Source organism: Suncus etruscus, chromosome 12 (assembly GCF_024139225.1).
Source record: "Suncus etruscus isolate mSunEtr1 chromosome 12, mSunEtr1.pri.cur, whole genome shotgun sequence".
Taxonomy (NCBI): Eukaryota; Metazoa; Chordata; class Mammalia; order Eulipotyphla; family Soricidae; genus Suncus; species Suncus etruscus.
The window spans coordinates 51,979,313-51,996,626 of NC_064859.1; the positions used below are offsets into that span (position 1 = coordinate 51,979,313).

A 17,314-nucleotide genomic window follows, 5' to 3' on the forward strand; every position below is an offset into this window, starting at 1 on the left:
TAAACAATTCAGTGTACTCTAGCATATCATTTCCTGTGGTGACTTTTCATTCCCTTGATGGTAAATCTCCCTATTTTATATCATTTAAGTCATTTAAAAAAAAAAAAAAAAAAGAAATCCCACCCCTTGATGGTAAATCTCCCTATTTTATATCATTTAAGTCATTTAAAAAAAAAGAAATCCCACCCCTTGATCTTACAGGGTAATGTGGTAAAAAGTGCCACTTTGCACGTTTCCTCCAATCATCTAAGCGGGGGTGTGTAGTAAGTGTTGTACCTCAAATCCTACCAGCTGTTTCCTGTGCATCCTTGCTGGAAGGCTGTGTTTGTCATGGCCTTGCTTGAGTGAAGGAATCAATCTCTTGGACAGATTTCTTTCAGATTGAATGTATCCAGGGTCAAGACTGAACCACCATTCAGCTGAATCCTGTAATCACAGGGCTTTGAAGTTTTGGGTCAGGCCTTGGGTCTGGGCAGGAGAGGTCTTTTGACTTCTGGCTACCAGGAAAGCCAGATTGCCACATCACCTGGGAACTTCAACCTCAAAAGCACTGTGAGTTTAGGACACAGCTGATAGTGGGAATGCTTCCCTTCCTGCTTGTGAGTAGATTGCCACTGTTTTGTGATGTTTCATATTTTCAGCTTTTTGTAATTTAACTGTAATTACTTCATTTTATTTTTAAAGCTTATTTGGGTTAATGAGAAGTCTCTTTCAGCATATGTTTTACTGAGCTTCTATGAATGCCATCAATGTAGTTTTGTATCATTGCACAGAAATAAATTTCAGATATTAAAGTGGTGCAGTTTTAACTTTATTCATACTATAGTAAAATCGGCTGAAATAAGGCCAAGCATAGGTGAAAGGCCCTTTTTATCCCCCTACCTTCTGGTTTTCATTCATCTTCCTTGCCAGTTTTTTTTTTGGTTTTTTGGGCCACACCCGTTTGACGCTCAAGGGTTACTCCTGGCTATGTGCTCAGAAATCGCCCCTGGCTTGGGGGGACCATATGGGACGCCGGGGGATCGAACCGCGGTCCGTTCCTTGGTAGCGCTTACAAGGCAGACACCTTATCTCTAGCGCCACCTTCCCAGCCCTCCTTGCCAGTTTTTGACATGTCAGTAAAATAAAGCAGAAGCACCAACCCAGACTTTGTATATATAGTGTTTCATGTTCTTCCCCCACTATTCATTCCACCCTCATCTCCAGCCCAGTTCCTTGTTTCCCACCCGGCAGCCCTGTCCTCACTCTAGGAGGCATCTGAGTCATTCATTCTCTTAGGTCCTACAGCTTCAACTCTAGTGTAGGCAGCACTATCCTAGCCTGGCTCACTCTTCCGTGGATGTTTGTACATGTAAACCCCAAGGCTCAGATATGAAGGCATCTTGATCTGGCACACCGAGAACCTGATGACCCCTGACCTTGCAGACAATGAACCTTGGGCCTGGTTGTTCTCTCCTAAGCATATACCTTAATAGTCATCACCCACAGATCTACCATATTGGACTCCTCAAACCTTTCCCTGCCCTGCAGGAAAAAAAAAAATACTGGAACCAAAAATGAGATCAGGAGACCTCAGTGAACATGGAGAAGGCTTAAAACAGCCGGCAGCAGTTTTCATTGTAGGGCTGGCATGTTAGTTGTATAGAAGATAGACACACACACACACCAGCACAGAAGAGTTTCAGCTCAAAAGCGATGTTAGGCCTTATCTATGCTAGACTTAGTATTGGACCCTCTTCAGAAGTGAGAGTAGGGTGACGGTGGTGCTGGGATGTGAGTGAGGCACTAAAGCACAAAGATGAGCTCCTTAGGGCTGAGTGCAGTTTTCTGACTCATCCCTAACAGAGCTTCTTCTGCGCCTGGATCCTTGAGCCGAGGTTCTTAAGGTCCATGTACATGTTCCGCTTCAGGATGGCGCTGCTGCAGAGCAGGGCTCCCTGCAGAGCCCCCATCAGCCCACAGGTAAAGATATCCTGGCCTGGGACAGGAAAAAAGGTCTGTGAGCCTCCCCCAGACAGGCACAGGGGACATAAGAGCTCGACTATCTGTTCCTCCCCTGCCATGGCCACTGAAAGATGCCACTTAAGAGAATGGGGTCCTTGTGACTAAGATGACAGCAGGACCTAAAGCTATGGATGACATGAGGTTCTGGCACTTGGAGGCTCTGCATACCTGTCAAGTAGAGGTTGGGAACAGCGCTCTGGGCCCTCATGGAGGCCATCACACAAGGGTGTAGGCGGCCCAGGTCATGATCTGCCCCATAGCAGGCTCCCCGAGGAGCAGCCAAGTAGAATTGGCTGGTTAGTGGGGACCCTCCGGCCACACTGTCCACCTGAGGAAGTACAAAAGGTAGGAGCTTGTACCCTAGAATGAGCCCGCTGCTCTCCCCAGCTCCATCACTTCCAGGATTGGCCCAAGAGAGGTCCCCAGTTTACACGCCTACCTTGTCCTCCAACTGGGGGAAGAGCTTCATGACCATCGACACTGAGGCTTCCACAAAGGAGTTTTTCAGGGTCTCATAGTCGCTGCTGCGCTTGCCCTTTGGCTCGTCCCGCCACTCCTTGAACCACTCATAGGAAGCAGGCACCAGCACAATCATCGTGGAGCGGTCTGGGGACAAGGCCAGGCCCATGACACCCCTACCCCGTGGGGTTCGCTCCGCCCCTGTAGGGGACCCCACCTACCTGGAAAGCGGTCTTCCCAGGATGGGTCCTTGGCTGATGAGGAGGCAATGAAGAGAAGAGGAATGTGTGCAGCCGCCTTGTCCCGGGGCGCAGAGAGATAGCGGTCCATCCTGGAGAGAGATGCATGAACACCTTCCAGGAGGGAGGCCTGCCGCGTCCACCTTCACCTGCTGGGGAGACGGGGTGATCCCCCCACCCCCACATGCACACACACACGCCTTACGCATTGTCCATGTCTGTGTCGAAATAAACATAGTAGTTGGTGGCCGGCAGACCCAGTTCCTTCTTGGTGCCTCGCAGGCAAATGAAAACTGTGAACATACCCAGGCTCTCGCGCACCATGCCCAGCTGCTGCTTCACACCTGCAGGAGAGGTTCGGAATAACAAGCTGGCCCTGCACAGGAGCAGCTTGAGCGGCTCAGCAGCAGCTGCTGTGCAGGTCAGTATTCTGAACAGTGACTTGGCAGCACCTAGTTCTGGCTCCCACTAGACTCTCATTCATTCTCCTCCTCCCTCCTCCCAGAAAAACAGGAGCATCCTCCTGAGGGGGGCTCACAGCTCCATCTCCACCCAAAACACCCCTGAATGTCTTGAGTCTGCAACACATCTCCATGATCTGAGACCCTTGACAGTACCCCGCAGACCACATGAGAGGCGTTGGTTACATGCCCAATTTCAGCACTCGCTAACGTACAAACATGCCTCAATCCTACATGCCCAGTGGCCCAAAAAGCCTCACCATGGGAAGCAGAGCAGAGAAACATGCACATAGCGCTACTGGCATTTATTTGGTTGGGGTGTGGGAGGGAGAATGGCACCGTGGTAGAGGCAGCAGTCACACTATTGGTGGTCCCTGGACCTAAGTCAGCATGGGGTGTCCCTGCCTCTCCATACATGAACTGAGACCAATTTTCTGGAAACTGCTCCCACAGTTTAACCCTTTTAGTTTTCTTTTGTTTTGTTTTTTTTTGGGGGGGGGCCACACCCGGTGACGCTCAGAGGTTCCTCCTAGATATGCACTCAGAAGTCGCTCCTGGCTTGGGGGACCATATGGGATGCCAGGGGATCGAACCGCTGTCCTTCCTAGGTTAGTGCTGGCAAGGCAGACACCTTACCTCTAGCATCACCACACCGGCCCCACAGTTTGACCCTTAATATGCTTAACATATTTCCTGCTGGCCTCCAAGGAATCAATTTGAAGAGACTTTCCTAAGGCAGTAGCACACCCCAAAGAGACAAAAAAACTAAACTAAGCACTGGGAAGGTGATCATTTATTTTGCCCAACATTGGCTGGTCTCAGCTACACATTCCTTCCCCAGATGGACTGCAGGTAGGCCTAGAGAGAACCAGAGCTCAGAATAAACCCCCCACCTCCCCAGTCTTCAGAGGCCCCTCAGAACAGAACCTGCCTTCCAGCTAGAAGGAAGGGGAGTTCAGGAATCTTATACCTGGCTGAGTATGATCATCTCAAGAGGTCAAAAATGAGGCAAATGGTCAAATCAAGTCCCTTTTCTTGGTGCCAGACCTTTGTTATCTTCATTGACTTTGTTCCCCAATCCACAAACTCCTGCAAACCAGCTCGACATCTTTGAGCTGTGAAGACCTCCTGCCTGACCACCCCACCTTCAACCTGCACCCTATTGGCCCAAGATCTGGGGATCTCCAGCCTGCACCCTCCATACTGCTGAGACAGGGAGGGCCGCCCCATGGGTGGGCCGGGAAACTGGCCCCAGGAAACTGCTCTTGGGGGTACAATATGAAGAAGTGAGTGTCGTAACCAGGCAATCTACTGGGGAGAAGCAGGCCTGGAGGTGCCTGGCCACATATCAGAGTACAGAGTCCTTGGCGAGAAAGCAGGAAGTATCAAAGGCCAAGTCTGTCAGTCCACCTGACCCTACTCAACTGCCCTGCCACTGGTCAGCCTTGACCTCACCCTGTGTCCACCCAATCAGAGGGTGGTGGCCTGAGGTGGCAGCAGAGGCTGGCTGAGGTCCAGCTGGGTGAGGCACAGGGACACCAGCTCGGCTCTCCCTGAGGAAGCCCCAATCTCCCTTTCCTTAGAACTCCTGTTCGGCCCAGCTGCAGGGCTGGATAGCTCTGTCCTCTGCCCCTGGCTCCTCACAGTCCAGTCAACCAACCCTAGCTAGAGCTGCTCATTTCTCTCCCTGTGCCCCAGAAGCCTGAATCTGGGCCCTTCAGGAATATCTGGACCTGCCTCTCCACACCTGCTATCTCCAACCATTGAATCACACCCCTAGGATACAGTTCTAAGCAAAGTCAGAAAAGGATCTCCCTTTGTTCCCTGTGGGCAGCCCTAACCCAGAAAGCCTCGCACTCCTCAGCCCAGAGCAGGCCCCAAGGAATTCGAAGCCCCAAGCTTCGAGTTCCTCAAAACCATCAACAATCTCGATGTCTGCTACTTCCATTCGCTGGCATCCTCAGCCATGATCATCAGGATCATGATCTTCATGAAGGCATGATCATCTTCATTGCATGAGCCTCAGTTTCCCAGATGCCAAAATTGGGATGATGATCTCACAGCCAAATGACTATATGAAGGTAAAGCATAAGGCAATGGCAAGGGGTTTCTGGGCCAGAAAAACAACTTATAGGACTGAGCGCATGCTTTGCATGTGGGATGCCTGGGTCTGATTCTCAGTACCACATGGTCCCCTGAGCACTGCTGGGAGCAACACCTGAGCACAAAGCCAAGAATAGGCCCTGAGCACTGCCAGGTGTGGCTCAAAAGAGAAAGAAAAAAATAACTCTCACAAACTTACCAAGAGCACAAAGAGAAGTACACCGACCTCTCCCTGCCACCAGACTAGACTCCTACTGGGGATGAAGCCTATCATAGTTGATTGCACTGGTGATTATTTCCATCTGGAGATTGAAGCGCAGGGCTCAAGGATAGAAGAAAGTCAGAAGGGAGCTCCCGCCTCAGTCCCAGAAAGGAATTGGTTCCTGATAGAGGCAGAGAAAGGTCACCTTGACTCCCAAATCAGGCAGATGGTGATTGTCCATTATGTCTTTCTTCTCCTGCATCAACCCCAGCACCCCTACCAGTAAGCTCAGACCCAACTTCCACACCCAAAGAAGCCGTTAAAGAGCAAAACAAGAAATGGCCCTTAGTGAAAACCCAAGAAATGGCCCTTTGGGACTCTACCCAACATCAGTAACTATTGACAATATAAGGTGAAGGGCAACATGGATGGGAGATATAAGAGAAAGGAGAAAAAAATGGTGCGGGTTTTTTTTTTTTTTTTGGCCACACCCAGCGGTGCTCAGGTGCTCTGAGCTGTCTGCTCAGAAAGAGCTCCTGGCAGGCACGGGGGACCATATGGGACACTGGGATTCGAACCAACCACCTTTGGTCCTGGATTGGCTGCTTGCAAGGCAAATGCCGCTGTGCTATCTCTCCAGGCCCCAAAATGGTGCAGTTTAAGGGGAAAGGAAGCAAATATGTGAAGAACAAAATGAGCTACTGGAGGCGACAAGATAAAGGAATGGTGTTTCCAACCACAGGGCTGGTTCAGAACAGATGTAAGAGGCCCTGAGCTCCTCTTTTCTGCTAAAGGATAATCAAAAGGCAGCCAGGAATTGGGATGACCTTACACAGGCCTGACATGCAGGGGGAAAAGTTGGGAGCGTTACCTGGCAGACAGCGGGCACTCTCTGGCAGCAAGTTCTCGTAGGTATTGAATAGCCCCGCATCGGAGATCACGATAGGACAATAGATGTTCACCAGGTCGTGACCCTTCTTCACGCTCACCCCTGTGGGCACAAGAGGTTGGCTGAAGTTCTGCCAACTCCAGGGACCTACTTTTGATTTTCTCAGAACTGAGCCTCAGGCCTATTCATGGCCAGACAGGCTGTCCCAGGCCAGACTGCAGCATGAAACCCTAAAGCTCTCATGTGTCCCTCCATAATTCTGTGTTCTCCTCCCACCCTTTCATACTGCATGCGGGTGATCTTTAATCAAACCCAGCAGCCGGACAGAGCCAAGTGGATGAAGTCCTTACTTTGGAACCCGGGCTCTGTGCACTGCTGCCAGACTTGCATTTCTTTCTTTTTTTTTTTTTTTTTTTTTTTTTGGTTTTTGGGCCACACCCAGTAACGCTCAGGGGTTATTCCTGGCTACGTGCTCAGAAGTTGCTCCTGGCTTGGGGGACCATATGGGACACCGGGGGATCGAACCGCGGTCCGTCCAAGGCTAGCGCAGGCAAGGCAGGCACCTTACCTTTAGCGCCACCGCCCGGCCCCCAGACTTGCATTTCTTTCTTTCTTTCTTTCTTTTTTTTTTTGGGGGGGGTCACACCCGGCGGTGCTCAGGGGTTTCTCCTGGCTGTCTGCTCAGAAATAGCTCCTGGCAGGCACGGGGGACCATATGGGACACCGGGATTCGAACCAACCACCTTTGGTCCTGGATCGGCTGCTTGCAAGGCAAACGCCACTGTGCTATCTTTCCGGGCCCCAGACTTGCATTTCTAAACACTCTCTTTGAAATCCTCTAAGGGGAACAGAATTAACAGGGCTGAAGGCACTTGCCTTGTATTGAACCCTGGCTCAACCCCCAGAAATGCATATGGTTCTTTGAGTACTGTCAGGTATGGCCCCAAAATCACCCTGCTCCACAAAATCCTCAAAGGATACCTCAATATCTATAAAATAATCTTTAAAAAGTCTTGTGTCGTCCCGGAGAGATAGCACAGCGGCGTTTGCCTTGCAAGCAGCCGATCCAGGACCAAAGGTGGTTGGTTTGAATCCCGGTGTCCCATATGGTACCCTGTGCCTGCCAGGAGTAACCCCTGAGCACCGCTGGGTGTGGCCCAAAAACCAAAAAAAAAAAAGAAAGTCTTGTGTCAGCTTCTCATGATCCAGTTCCTTCTGTGTATCCAACCTTATCAGTTGGCCTCTAACTGAACTAAGATAGAAACAGTAACCAGGGCCCAGAGAGATAGCACAGCAGCCGTTTGCCTTGCAAGCAGCCGATCCAGGACCAAAGGTGGTTGGTTCGAATCCCGGTGTCCCATATGGTCCCCCGTGCCTGCCAGGGGCTATTTCTGAGCAGACAGCCAGGAGTAACCCCTGAGCACTGCTGGGTGTGGCCCAAAAACCAAAAAAAAAAAAAAGAAAAGAAAAAGAAACAGTAACCAGATAAAAATACTTGCCGTGCCATTTTTTAACTAAAAATTGCAGTTTTAGGACTGGAGAGATAGCATAGCCATAAGGTGTTTGCCTTGCAAGCAGCCGACCCCGATGAACCTGGCTTTGATTCCTGGCATCCCATATGGTCGGTCCCCCAGCCAAGAACGATTACTGAGCACAGAGCCAGGAGTAACCCCTGAGTGTCACCAGATGTGATCCAAAAATAAAAAAAAATAAATAAAAATAACATTGCAGTTTCAGAAAGAGAACACAAAGCATAAGGTGCTTGCCTTACGGCCAACCCAGGTTTGATACCCAGCACCCCATGAAGTTCCCCCCAAGTACTTCCAGGAGTAATCTCTGAGCTCAGAGCCTAAACTCAGCTGGGTATGGCCTCAAAACAATGAAAAATAAGAAGAAAAGGCAATGTCAGGGCCAGGAGATAGTTAGAGCACCTGCCCAGCACACACCTCTCACCACATGGTCCCCTGAGCATCACCAAGTGCAGCCCTGGATGATCCTAGCACCACTGGGGTGTCCCAGGTACCCCAGGCACTGCAGGGCCTGAGCAGCATCACATCCTCAGGTATGAGTTAATCAGATGCCATCCCACTCAGTATATGCCTTATTACTCATTGGTTGGAAACGTCTTTGAATGTAGTATCTTGGATTGGTGTTTAGATCCCTTAATCTCCACCTCTTAAGTGTGATCTGATTCTTCCTAATAAATACCTGGATTTCAGGAAAGCTTGCTTGCATTTCCATACTTCCGCATGGAGCTGCCTGGTTTTTGTTTGGTTTGGTTTTGCTTTTGGGGCCACAACCATCATCGCTCAGGAGTTACTCCTGGCTCTGCGTTCAGAAATCGCTCCTGGCTAGAACTATTTGGGATGCTGGGGACAGAACCACATCCGTCCTGGGTCAGCCATGTGCAAGGAAAATGCCCTACTGCTGTGCTACCACTCTGGCCCCAGAGCTGCCTGCTTTTTATGAGTAGGAGGCTTAGTATTGGAACTCCTGAACCCATTTCACCCTCTTTAGTGCGTGTGGATTATTTCCTACATCAACATTTGCTTCCAGACCCGCATACTCAGGGGTTACTCCTGGCTCTCTACTCAACCATCACTCCTGGTGGTGCTTAGGGGATGCTGGGGATCAAACCTGGGTTGGCACGTGCAAAGTAAACACCTACCCACTGTGCTAATTGTGTTATTGCTCCATCCCCGTACTTTTATTTCCTGGATGAATGAGCACACATTATTCTTTAGAACCATGCAATCATTTATCCTTCCTGCTTCCATTTTTGTTGTTGCTGTTTTTTGTTTTTGTCTTGGGTTTGCATCCAGCAGTGCTCAGGACTTATTCCTGACTCTGTTCAGGGATCACCTTGGTAGGAATCTTGTGGGGAGGGTGATATGTGATGTGAGGGATCAACTTGAGGATGGCTACATGCAAGGCTAAAGCCTTAACTCTATTATTATTACTCTAGCCTGGGCTTCCTTTTTCCCTGTGTTTGTTTTGGGCTATACCCAGTGTATTCTGGGCTTCTTCTGGGCTCTATGCTCAGGAATCCCTCCTAATAGGTGCCAGTAATCACACAGAGTTGGGTGCATAAAAGTCCTCCCCACTGTACAATCATTATATCTTCCCCATCCCCTATCCTCGTTCCCTTTTCCCTGTAGACTTAGTCACTCTCCCAGGGCTCGGACCTGCCTCGAGAACCCCAAGAGGAGGCCGCTGATCTCTAGCCCTGGTCTCATTGCTACCTTTTCTCCCTCCCCAGGTCTCACCCCTGCACCCCTGCTGCTTGCAGCTCGGCAAGTGCAGAGCATGGCACCCAGCTCAAACTCACCACACGCTCTCCCGGCCGAGTCCAGCAACACCTTCTCCACAGTGGCCCTTGTCAGGACGGCGCCACCAGCCCGCTGGATCACAGGGATCGTGTGGAAGGCTATTTCACTGGAACCCCCACGGGGATAAAAAGCACCTTGCACATAGTGGTCAACCAGCAGGGCATGCATGGAGAACGAAGTTTGGCTGGGGGGTACACCTAAGGCAGGAAAAAGGAAAGAATGAAGGGCAGGGCAACCACTTGTAGTCAGAGAGGTCACATGGAATCTGGGTCACCGACTCAGGAACCAAATGGTCTTCAAGGCTCAGGGCAACCAAAGGGTGTGCCTTAGTCAAGGAAGGGTCTGGGGTTGATCATAGGGCCTTGGGAGAAGGTACTTCTGGAAGCTTCCATGCTGACAAGCACAGAGAGGACAGTGTGGGCTGAGTGAGGAAATTATCCAGGTGTTAATGAAAAGAAGTTCCACCAGGGACTTTTCCTGGGGCCTGCACAACTCCCAGGATGTAGACCAGGGTATTCAGAAAAAATGGGGGAGGTGCCACCTTCTCCAGGGCTGCCCGGCACCCACCGTATGTGGGAAAGATGTAGCTGAGCACAGCCTGCAACTCGAGGGAGGCAGGCAGCTGCCGCAGCACCTCAGCCAGGCTCTGGGTCGAAGCGTGGAGGAACGGGGAGAGGCGGGACAGCAGACCGAGCTTGTTCAGAATCCGAGTCACAGGCAGCGGGATCATCTTCAGCAGGATGGCGTGTGTGACCCCATTGGCCACCACCTGGAGGACATGAACCAGAAGAACTGGTCTCCCCTCTGGAACCCTGAGACACAATCCCCAACAAAGCAGCCATCACCCAAAGGCCTGGAGTGTTGCATCTGGCACGGAGCTCACCTCAACTGGGATCTTTCCTCAGTTCAATTGTTTCTTTCTGGGCCAGAGTCAATTTGATTGGGTATCACTTTTTTTTTTTGGGGGGGGGCACACCCGTTTGATGCTTAGGGGTTACTCCTGGCTAAGCGCTCAGAAATCGCCCCTGGCTTGGGGGGACCATATGGGATGCCTGGGGATCGAACCGCAATCATTCCTTGGCTAGTGCTTGCAAGGCAGACACCTTACCTCTAGTGCCACCTCAACGGCCCCTGGGTATCACTCTTAAGAGGTGGTCAAGGGGTGCTAGAGAGATATCATGGAGGTAAGGCGTTTGCCTTTCATGCAGGAGGTCATTGGTTTGAATCCTGGCGTCCCATGTGGTGTGTCCCCCCCCCCCCCTTGTGCCTGCCAGGAGCAATTTCTGAGCCTGGAGCCAGGAATAACCCCTGAACGCTGCCAGGTGTGACCCAAAAACCACAAAAAAAAAAAAAAAAAAAAGAGGTGGTCAGGGGAGCATGAACAGTGTCCAAATTGAACTCAAGTCAGCTATATGCAAGGCGTGTGCTTAGCGTATTCACTATTGCTCCAGTCACTGAACTGGGATTTATTTTTTAATTAATTGGAGGAGAGGGGTGTTGGGACAACACCAGACAGTAGTCAGGGCTTACTCCTAATTCTGTGCTCAGGGATCACTCTTGGTGAGGTCAGGGAAGGGAAACTGGGATTTTTTAAAAATATGCACTCTGAATTTTTATTTATTTATTTTAGTTTTGGGGTCACACCCAGCCATGCTTAGGGGTTATTCCTGGCTCTGTGCTCAGGAATTACTCTTGGCAATACTTAGGTGACCATATGGGATGATGGTGATGGAACCTGGATCGGCCACATGCAAAGCAAGCACATTCCCTACTGTGCTATTACTCTGGACCTGTACTCTGAATTTTTACCATCGTATAATTGGATGAGTCCTTTTTGTGTGTGTGTGTGTGTGTGTGTTTTTGTTTGTTTATTTGTTTTTGGGCCACACCCAGTGATGCTCAGGGATTACTCCTGGCTATGCACTCAGAAATCGCTCCTGGCTTGGGGACCATATGAAACGTATGGTCTGTCCTAGGCTAGTGTGGGCAATGCAGATGCCTTACCATTTGCACCACCACCCTGGCAACATGAATGAGTCCTTTTTTGTGCTTTGTCAAAATCCCAATCTAGGGGGCCGGAGAGATAGCATGGAGGTAAGGTGTTTGCCTTTCATGCAGGAGGTCATCGGTTCGAATCCCGGCGTCCCATATGGTCCCCCGTGCCTGCCAGGAGCAATTTCTGAGCCTGGAGCCAGGAATAATCCCTGAGCACTGCCGGGTGTGACCCAAAAACCACAAAAAAAAAAAAAAAATCCCAATCTAGTCTCAGATGTGGATAAAGGGGTAGTACTCTGACACCAGAGAAGTGGCTTATTCCAAAATGGGGGCAGAGCACCCCCCATACACACACACACATACCTCACAGGTCAGAGTGAGTAGAGCCCCAGAGACAAAGACCCCCCACAGGACCCAGATTGGCCCTCGTTCCTCCCTCTTGCCTTCCTGCTTCCCATTCTGCTTGTCGAGAATAAAAAGGTGCTCATGGTCCCCTCACCTTCACCAGTTTCATATACTTGTCAATAGCTGCTTCTTCCTGGGGAAACTTGTCCTTGAGGCCCTGGATGTAGGCTTTTCTCCCGCTGTACATGGGGAACTCCTTCCGGCCCTCTGGCCTTTCCAGCACCACAACATCAAACGGGGAGTCAATGGGAGCCCAGTCCAGCTGGCCCTCGGTGATCTGGTCCAAGATGAAGCGCCCGATGCTGCCCTCATGCATGCGCCCAATATAATGGATTCCTAACCAGAGACAGAAAAGTGAGGTGTTATGGGGAAAGCGGGGGACTGACCCTGGCCAGGGGTTCAAGGAAGCTATGACCAGGATCACACCCACGTGGGGCTCCCTTTTCTAAAAGATTTGCTGTAAAAAACAGTTTAGTTCCGAGTACTGATGGCCACCAGACAAGAAAACTGGTACCAGAAAGGAGATAGAAGATGGGCTTTCTAATGGCACCCCCACCATGGCAGCCCACTCTTGTGTATGGACAAGAGAGCCACATGCCACCTACCTTCAGCCATGCTTGCCTTACCTGTGTCAAACTCAAGGCCATCCTGCCCAAAGGTGTGGCAGCAGCCCCCTGCTTTGGTGTGCTGCTCCAGTACCAGGACTCTCTTGCCAGCTTTGGCCAGAATTGCAGCAGCTGCCAGGCCCCCAAAGCCACTCCCAATCACCACCGCATCCAACTTCTCCGGCACTCGGCTGGTTGAGAAAGCTGCAGCATGGGAAATGACTTTTCAGGTAGGGGCAGCAAGAGAGCAAAAATACCAGACACAAAGGAGACTTCTCTAGCTGTACAGCAAGAAATGCTAGAACAGCTGCAATAGAGTTGACTCCACGCAAAACACACAGCTGGGAATACTTACAACTAGCCAGCCAGATTTGAGGGCCAGAGATATAGCATAGCAGGACAAAGCTGTACTTGCACACGGCAGGCTCAGGTTCTATTTCCCCACACTCCAATCTGGTCCCCTGAGCAATGATCCCTGAGCACAGTTGGATGTGGCCCCAAAACAAAAACATTCTTTTATAAAAACAAAGTAATTTGGTTTTATCTGAACAATTTCTTTTTGGAAGGAGGATTGGGGCTACACCCAAAGGTATACAGGGTTTACTCCTGACTCTATGCTCAGAGATCACTCCTGTGGAGCCGGAGGGCATTCGCCTTTCATGCAGAAGGTCATCAGTTCGAATCCCAGCATCACATATAGTCCCTGGAGCCTGCCAGGAGTGATTTCTGAGCATAGAGCCAACTGAGCACTGCCAGGTGTGACCCCCCCCCCCAAAAAAAAACAAAAGCAAAAACAAAAACAAAACAGAGATCATTCCTGAATCTGTGCTCAGGAATCACTTCTAGCAGTACTCAGAGGATCAAACATGGTACTAAGGATGGAATATGAGTTGAATACATGCAAGACAAGTAAGCATCTTATCTCTGCATTATCTCTCTAGCCCTGATCTGACTCATTTAACCAAAGTACCTGAAGATTTCTCCTATTTTCTAAGAAAGTAGAAATGGGTAAACTGATCTATAATAGGAACAACAACAACAACGACAAATGAACAAGAATGGAGACACAAGCTATGAAAACTTATAGAATACAGGTGTTGGAGCAATAGCACAGTGGGTAGGGTGTTTGTCTTATATGCGGCTGACCCAGGTTTGATCTCCGGCATCCCATATGATTCCCCGAGCCTGCCAGGAATGAGTGCAGAGCCAGGATTAACTCCTGAGCACTGCTCGGTATCCTCCCCCCCCCAAAAAAAAAACCCTTAAAACAAAAAAACTCAAATTATGGAACACAGCAAAAAAATGCATAAAGTGGGACATTTATAATAATAATAATAATACAAGAAGGTCAGAAAGATAGTACTGTAGATGAGGCACTTGACTTGCAAGCAGGTGACCAGGGTTTGATACCCATACCTCATATGGTCCCCCAAGAGACCAAGAGAGATTCCTGAGTGCAGAAGTAAGCCCTGAGTACTGCCAGGTGTGGACCCAAAACAAAACAAGACAGACAAGGAAAAGAACAAATACTGAATGATGTCACTCATCTGTGGCATCTGTGGTATATAGGGGACAAGTAAGGGAAAGGACAGTACAAGAAAAGGAGCCCTTGGACTAAGACAGCAGAACCAAGGTTACCAAGTGGTGATAGAAAGTGGGGAGGGATGGAATGAACTAGAAATGACCAAAGGGCAGTGGAGAGTTTGAGTAATTTGTTGGTGGAGCAACAGCTACTTTATTTTCCCAGAGCACCAACATTAACACTATTGTAAATCATGTTACAACAGTATGAGTAAAAGAAAATATTTTTTAAAATTCAGAGGCTGGGGGCTGGAGAGATAGCATGGAGATAAGGTGTTTGCCTTCCATGTGGAAGGTCGGTGGTTCAAATCCCAGCATCCCATATGGTCCCCTGAGCCTGCCAGTAGCAACCCCTGAACATTGCCGGGTATGACCCAAAAAACAAACAAACAAACAAAAAAAAAAGATCAGAGGCTGACGGCCCAGGATATAGTATAGTAGGGTAAGGGTCTGCCTTGCACAGCTGATACAGATCAGATAGCTGACCCAGGGACTATTCCATATCTCCCCCACCCCTGCAAACCCTGCCAGAATTGATCCCTGAGTGGAGAGCCAGAAGTAAGCCTGAACACCCTTGCGTGTGCCCCCCCCCAAAAAAAATCCTTGAGAGGTAGGAGAGATAGCAAAGCAGTAGGGCGTTTGCCTTGCATGTGGCCAACCTAGGAGGGGCCCAGTTCAATTCCCAGCATCCCATATGCCTCCCCAGCCTGCCAGAGGAGATTACTGAGTGCAGAGCCAGGAGTGACCCCTGAGCATCATCGGGTGTGGCCCAGAAATCAATCAATCAATCAATAAAGTTTTTTTAAAAATCCTTGGACTGGGAATATAATATAGCAGGTAGCTTGTCTTGCATGTTGTTGGCCCTGGTTCTATCCTCGCCATTCCATATGATCCCTCAAGCCCACCAGAAGTGATTCCTAAGTACAGAACCAGGAGTAACTCCTGAGCACTACCAGGTATGGCCAAAAAAATTTTTTTTTACCAGGAAAAAAAAAAAAAAAAAAAAGAACCCTGAGACTTGTGCAGGACAATGTGGCCAGGGGCTGCAGCTCTGAATAATCTCAGCTCTTCCACTTCACCTCAGGGACTCTGCAGACAAGGCAGAGGGTGCCTCGTCCTCTCCAAACTCCTAACTTGCCATCTGATGGTTGGGGATGGCTCCAGAAGGATTGAGCTGCAGAATTTCACAAGCTGTGGCTGGACCTGGGAGATTTTAAGCTCTAAACATCTTTAGGAAGAGCTAGCACGTAATGACATTTTTTATATCATCACCTCGGATATATATCATTGTGCTTGGAACAGAACTTTCACCATATAATACTTCTCAGAATTCTGCATGGTGCACTCTGGTCAGTTTATACCCTGCTGCATTTTAAGAAGTGAGCTGAAATCCACAAAACTAATTTCATGACTCACCAAACAGGTGGCCATCTGATTAGAAAAAGTGAAACTGGGGCTGGGCGGTGGCGCTAAAGGTAAGGTGCCTGCCTTGCCTGCGCTAGCCTTGGACGGACCGCGGTTCAATCCCCCAGTGTCCCATATGGTCCCCCAAGCCAGGAGCAACTTCTGAGCACATAGCCAGGAGTAACCCCTGAGCGTTACCGGGTGTGGCCCAAAAACCAAAAAAAAAAAAAAAAAGTGAAACTAGTCATCTTATTTTCAACCCTGAATGAATTCCTAATGGCTATGAGTCAATAAATGTTCCAACTAAAAACTTGCTTCGGTGCACATTTCATTGACCTCCTCTGTTCATGTGAGCAGTGTTATTTCTCATGTGCTATATAATAGTTGAAGGCTAATTAGCAGTATGACTCCATAGTGATACTGCCAGTCTCCTTCAGACAGTTCTGTCAGATTGCCTGGGCGAATTACAAATCAGAATGTTACCAGCACCTGGTTGGTCATTCAGTGTTTCTTGTTAGAGTCTAGGGTTTAAAAGATTGTGTATTTGAGGAACATAGGTAATTCTCTGTCACTAGTTGAAACCATAGGATTGGGGGTTGGTAGCTTTGGATTGGATTTCCAACTCCATACTGTACATATTCTGAACCATCTCTCCCCACTCCCATGAAAAATGCTTGTCTGTGCGTGTGTGTGATCCTCTGTCCCCAAATGGGCCTATATTTATTTCTCATGGTTGACGTTATACTATTATCTCATCAGAAGTACCGAATAAATACCATTATCACTGAAGGGAAAAAAAAACTTGCTTCGGTCAGAGATCTACTCACTGGGAACTGGGAATCAAACTGGGCATCCACAGTTTTGTTTGTTTTAAGAGGAACCTTTAAACCTTAGAACCCAAAATCTGTTCTAAAGACCAGAGTGGAAGTTATGTGGTTAATGAGCAAATCTTCCTAGCACGCAGCTTCAGAACCAGGGTTCAGCCAGATCAAACGATATTTATGGGGCAAAATGCAATTTCTGAAACAGGCTAGAAGAGATTTCTATGAACTTCGCACAGGCGCCTTACCCATGGGGGAGGATGCATGGGGGGAAATTCAAGGTCTGGACATTGAGTTGCGATAAGATCTAGAGACAGAGAAAGGCTTGGCTGTGCGCGACACAAAAGCAAGGCAGACGTCTCCACAAACAAGGGCACCCTACTTAGCATTTATGGGGAAACTGAGGCTCAGGTGGGCAAGCGACTTGCTCTGCGGGAAGAAACACACGAAGCCCAGAGCAGTGCTTTTAGGGCAGCGTCGGATCGCCGGAGCTCTCCAAGCTAACCTTGTTTGAGAACCTTCTTCCTAGCCTCCTTGTCGGTCACCAGGGGTGCAGGAGGCCGCTTGACATCTTCGGAGAAGGGGTTCGGGGAGCTGCTTGCAAACAGCCCGAGAGAAACGCGGCCGATCACCGCCAGCAGCAGCAGCGCCAGGAGCAGCAAAGCCAGCCACATGGTAGCAGGCTCGGGGTCGGAGAACTTGGAGTCGGTTCCGTGGGCGCCGATCTCTGTGACCTGGCTGACTCTCAGTTAGTTTGTCCTTGCTAGCGGGCCGAGGCGGAGACCGCCGAGCACTGATTGGCTAGGAGCGCGTTTGA

General features: G+C 49.5%; 1 protein-coding gene and 1 non-coding gene across 2 annotated transcripts; one reads left to right on the top strand and one right to left on the bottom strand.

The window, feature by feature from the left end:
• Positions 1 to 1,652: 1,652 nt before the first annotated feature.
• Positions 1,653 to 17,234, bottom strand: RETSAT (retinol saturase). The gene is made up of 11 exons (XM_049784920.1): positions 17,003 to 17,234; positions 12,713 to 12,895; positions 12,181 to 12,422; positions 10,254 to 10,455; positions 9,686 to 9,883; positions 6,340 to 6,459; positions 2,908 to 3,046; positions 2,685 to 2,794; positions 2,444 to 2,610; positions 2,173 to 2,332; positions 1,653 to 1,978 (listed from the first exon to the last, which is right to left on the bottom strand). The coding sequence occupies exons 1-11, from the start codon at positions 17,169 to 17,171 to the stop codon at positions 1,839 to 1,841; spliced, it is 1,830 nt and encodes a 609-aa protein (XP_049640877.1). The 5' UTR covers positions 17,172 to 17,234; the 3' UTR covers positions 1,653 to 1,838.
• LOC126025391 (small nucleolar RNA SNORA19) lies at positions 15,996 to 16,119 on the top strand. The gene has a single exon (XR_007501397.1). It is a non-coding gene; the product is annotated as a small nucleolar RNA SNORA19 (small nucleolar RNA).
• Positions 17,235 to 17,314: the final 80 nt, after the last annotated feature.